The sequence below is a fragment of the Arvicanthis niloticus genome, chromosome 9, assembly GCF_011762505.2.
Source record: "Arvicanthis niloticus isolate mArvNil1 chromosome 9, mArvNil1.pat.X, whole genome shotgun sequence".
NCBI lineage: Eukaryota > Metazoa > Chordata > Mammalia > Rodentia > Muridae > Arvicanthis > Arvicanthis niloticus.
This window is the reverse complement of record NC_047666.1, coordinates 9,521,545-9,526,368: the sequence shown is the minus strand read 5'-3', so window position 1 is coordinate 9,526,368 and position 4,824 is coordinate 9,521,545. Positions and strand designations below refer to the sequence as shown.

General features: G+C 37.6%; 1 gene segment (V, D, J or C); it reads left to right on the top strand.

The window, feature by feature from the left end:
• Positions 1-1,701: 1,701 nt before the first annotated feature.
• On the top strand, positions 1,702-2,568 carry LOC117715025 (immunoglobulin kappa variable 3-11-like). The segment is given in 2 exon segments: positions 1,702-1,812; positions 2,027-2,568. Coding segments are annotated over 2 exon segments (444 nt in total).
• Positions 2,569-4,824: the final 2,256 nt, after the last annotated feature.

Below are 4,824 nucleotides of genomic sequence, written 5' to 3'. Positions count from 1 at the left end.
ATTGGTCTATGCCTGTAGGATATTTTATTAATTAGTGATCAATAGGACAAGGCTCAGTGAGTCCAGTGTGGAGAAGACCACACCTAGGCTTGTGGCCCTGAAATATAAAAGAAGTCAGGCTTAGCAGGTGAGAAGGATCAGCTAGAAGCAGAACTCTTCCATGACTTCTACATGAGTTCTTGCTCCTGGGTTACTGCCCTGTTTGAGTTATTGCCTCCAGTACTGTGTATCAGTGATGGGATGTTTTCTGGAAGTGTGAGCAGAACAAACCATTTCCTCTCAAGCTGCTTTTGTTCATGATCTTTCAACACAACAATTATAACCTTAACTAAGATACTTATTCTCCTCTTTCTCTCTGTTCCATGTTTCTTCTGACACAAGTTTCCTTCCCTCCAATAATTTCCCTTTTACACACACAGAAAAAGAGACATAAACACAGAGACTGACACAGGCACACAGACATACAGACACACAGACACACAGACACACAGACACACACACACACACACACACAAACACACACAAACACCAATAGGTGAAGATCCAGAAATCTCACTCTATAATAACAAAGGACACGATTTTGTGTTGATAGACTCTATCTTCCTGCATTTATATCTCTTTTTTTTAATGAGTAAATTAAAGGTTTATGAAAGGGAAAAAACAAGGCACCATGTAAACAATATTCTAAAACAATTTATGTATTCCCTAGAAACAAATTGGTCAACTAGCTTTAGAGGAAATGAATACAGCAGAGAATGACAGTCTTATGGGCCACATACAATTGGTGATGTTCAGTATGTGTCCCATTACAATTATAATATTCTCTTGATGGATTGTCCCATTTTATTAGTTAATCTTCTGTTGTAATAAAACATCGTGACCAAGACACCTTGTAAATAAAGGTTCATTTCTGCTTTCAGTAAGAGTACATGATGACAGAATGGAGGTAGCAAGCAGGAAATATGTGAGCTGGAGCAGACTCTGTGAGCTCACAACTAGATCTCTATGTATGCATATATGTATGTATGTATGTATGTATGTACATATCTATGTATATGTTTTATGTAAGTATGTATGTCTGTATATATAGATAACATGTGTGAATCCTAACTGGAGGTAAGGATGGCTGAGAATCATCATGTAAGAACTTAGAATCAATGCTCAGTCCTCTGTAAGACCAACAGGTGTTCTAAACCTGCAAGATGTCTCTGAAGCCACAAATGTTCTTTCTAATGGTCCTCTTTCTTTTACTTCTATGTTGCTTGTTTCCTCCCAAATTTTATTTTTCTCCCAATCCAAACTTCTGTCTCCTCTTCTCCATCCTTTTCTCTCTTCTTCTGTTTCTTTCCCTTTCTTTCATTCTATTCACTACCTTATTTCTTACTCAACTTTTGTTAATCAGCATTTTTATTGTCTATTTAAGATTGTCAATCAATGGTATTTCTACTACTATGAAACTCAAATGTTTATACATGTCTTTGATCGTGAACAGAAGTTTGTCATGAAATCATATAGACATTTGTGGTTTGAGAGCTCTAAGTTACTCATTGAGCTTCCTTCACAGTGATTGCCTATTCTTGTTGATGGTATGTTTGGATATTTATTTAGGCTGGAAACTCTCACAACCCAGTGCCCAGGCACTTACTTCCTTATTTCATGACTGCTTTGCATAGGTCTTTACTGCTCAGCCCAGCTGCCCATGTTTTATAAAGCAGGTCTTTGCTGTAAGAACTGAAATAAGTCAGACAGGCAGGGGCATCAAGATGAAGTCGCAGACCCAGGTCTTCATAGTCCTGCTGTTCTGTGTATCTGGTGAGAAATTTAAAATTATTATAATATCTTCAAAGTAATTCATGTGTAGACAAATAATCCTAGTTTAAATATATATAGGATATAATAGCTATTTCCTATAAGAAGCTAATAGCAGGCCATCATAATGCCATTAGGAAAAAATTTAATTTTCAATGTTGTATCATGAACTCTTTGTATGCATATGTGTATACTCATTATTTATCTGTGATTGCAGGTACTCATGGAAGCATTGTGATGACTCAGTCTCCTGAATCCTTGCCTGCATCAGTAGGAGACAGAGTTACCATGAGCTGCAAGGCCAGTCAGAGTGTGAGTAATGATGTAGCCTGGTACCAACAGAAGCCAGGGCAGTCTCCTAAACTGCTAATCTATGATGCATCCAATCGATACACTGGAGTCCCTGATCGCTTCACGGGCAGTGGATCTGGGACAGATTTCACTCTTACCATCAGCAGTGTGCAGGATGAAGACCTGGTAGATTATTTCTGTCAGCAGGAGTACACGTATCCTCCCACAGTGATTCATCCTCCTACACAAACCTCCTTGAGAGTCTCACAGCTGCTCTTTCTACATACAGCTGTGGCTTTGCACACTTCCCCTTCTGCCTGAGAGCAGCTATGCTTGATTCATTAATAGAAAGCTCAAGAGAAATTCATTGAGCAGATGGGTACTTAGAAATTGGAGGATTCTTTTGAAAAAAGGAAGACATTTGTATGAGTTTCTCATTTCTTCAGAAACAATTTAGCAAAATTCTGTGGGTTGAACTTGGTTAAATCATTATATTATAGTTCAGGAATGCAGAAGCTGAATTCATGACACTGTAGACTGTAGTCAAGAATCTGACAGTTTTCTTTCCCAGTTGTTTATCCCAGTTGTTTAACTGGTTCATCCTTTGCTTTTCTGAACTCCTTAACTCTCCCTCACTCTCGGGCTTATTTTATGTTTTCTCAAATTCCTTTCTATAAAACTTACTTATTGGCATATATAATGTTGGGTTTCATAAAACAAATTTGAAAAAGTATATCATCTCTTTTGAAAATATTCTTCCACCTGGTTTCCTGCTCCCCAACTCATTCCTATTAACTACCCTCCTTCTTTCCCCTACTGTCCATTATATTTTATTTAACATATACATATGCTCTGCACATTGAAACACACACACCCATTCAAAACATTTCAATGTATCTATAAAAATCCAGAATGCCCAAGTTAGAGAGGAGCTGTAAAAGATCAAAAATCCCATTGCTGTGCATGGAAGGTCTCCTTGTTTGTCTATTTGTCTGAGAATTTCAAGAGAGATTTCCAAATCTACATAGGCTCCTGCAGCTGTCTTTGCTTGCAAGACTTGGAGTGTTAATAACACATTATTTCTGAAGATACTACACGTATTTGTAATACAAATTGCAGGAATCCACATGGAACAGAATTGGAAGTCTCCTCCATGAAAGATATCTCTCCTGGTATTGGAAGGTACTATGCAAACTGCCAAGAGGAAAAAAAGCAACAGTTCTTTCTGAGTATAAAGCTTATAAAGTGTAAATTATAATGACTGACTCAGGAAGATATCTTCAATATTTCAATGATGGCCGTTAATTTTTGTAGTAACCAGTACTAACTTATTTGAACTTAAGTTTTACTCATTGTGAGGGTACTAATGGTTGATACTATAAAGTTAAGCCACTATCTGTGCCTGAAGTGTTCATACCTTAGAAGAAATGCAAATGCTACCATTTTTCTAAGCCAATACAAGTACTAAGTGTGTACTAAATAACTATGCTTGTTCCCATAGTTAACTGTAGCTCTCATTCTTCATCAAAGAAGCTTCTCTTTACAACAGAAAAGAAAGTATTGCAGAAATCTATAGTTTCAAAATGCAGAGAATGACTATGAGTTTCCAGCTCCAACCACTAACACTACAAGCCTCTGTTCATAAAATTACAACTCAATGCCTCCACCTAAAGCTCAGAGAATATGAAGTAAGCGAGACCTCAAGCCATGAGCCTGAGAACCAGAACATCTTGTCTACATACTTATATACATTCCAGGTAAGCTGCACCCACGAAACCTCATATTTTTGGTCACCTGTACAGGCTGGCTTTGTGTCAACTTGACACAAGCTGGAGTTATCACAGAGAAAGGAGCTGCAGTTGAGGAAATTTCTCCATAAGATCTAGCTGTAAGGCATTTTCTCAATTATTGATTAAGCGGGGAGGGCCCATTGTGATTGGTGCCATCCCTGGGGTGGTAGTCTTGGGTTATATAAGAAAGCAAGCTGAGCAAGGCAGGGAATGCAAGCCAGTAAGTACCATCCCTCCATGGCCTCTGAATCAGCTCCTGGTTCCTGACCTCCTTGAATTCAGTCCTGACTTCCTTTGGTGATGAACAGAAATGTGTAAGCTGAATAAACCCTTTCCTGCCCAACTTGCTTCTTGGTCATGATGTTTGTGCAGGAATAGAAACCCTGACTAAGACAGTTGCCTAAACAAGAACAGCAGTTGACACACAACAACATGAATGTGGAATTTCACAAGATGTTTCTCCAAGCTGAAGAGCTAGCTGTAACAACTTACTTCTGAGAAAAGGAGAATTAATTTTTCCAGAGATGAGTTTCTAGTGTGTTATCCACTCCCCAATAATAAGTACATAATAATAAGCAGTACATAAACCTATATAGGAACAACACTAAGAGAAATCAATTGTGTCTGTGTGTGAATAATAAACAAGAAGTCCTAAATTGAAGGGGCTTGGGGTCACATAAGAAGAGTGGTAAAGAAGGAGGGGTGAAAGTGATATAAATATGCTTTCATGTATCATATTTTGAAAAAATAAAAATGCATTTTCTTATTATTTATGATTAATCATATTTTCATTCATTAATTTATGTATTTGTTCAGTCTTGCAATTGAACAATTAAAACAAGTGTATAGGTATAATTAGTTCCTATACTTCCCTTGCAAAAGTATTTCTGACACCCACAGCCCTGCTGACCCACTCTCACACTTTATCTTTAAA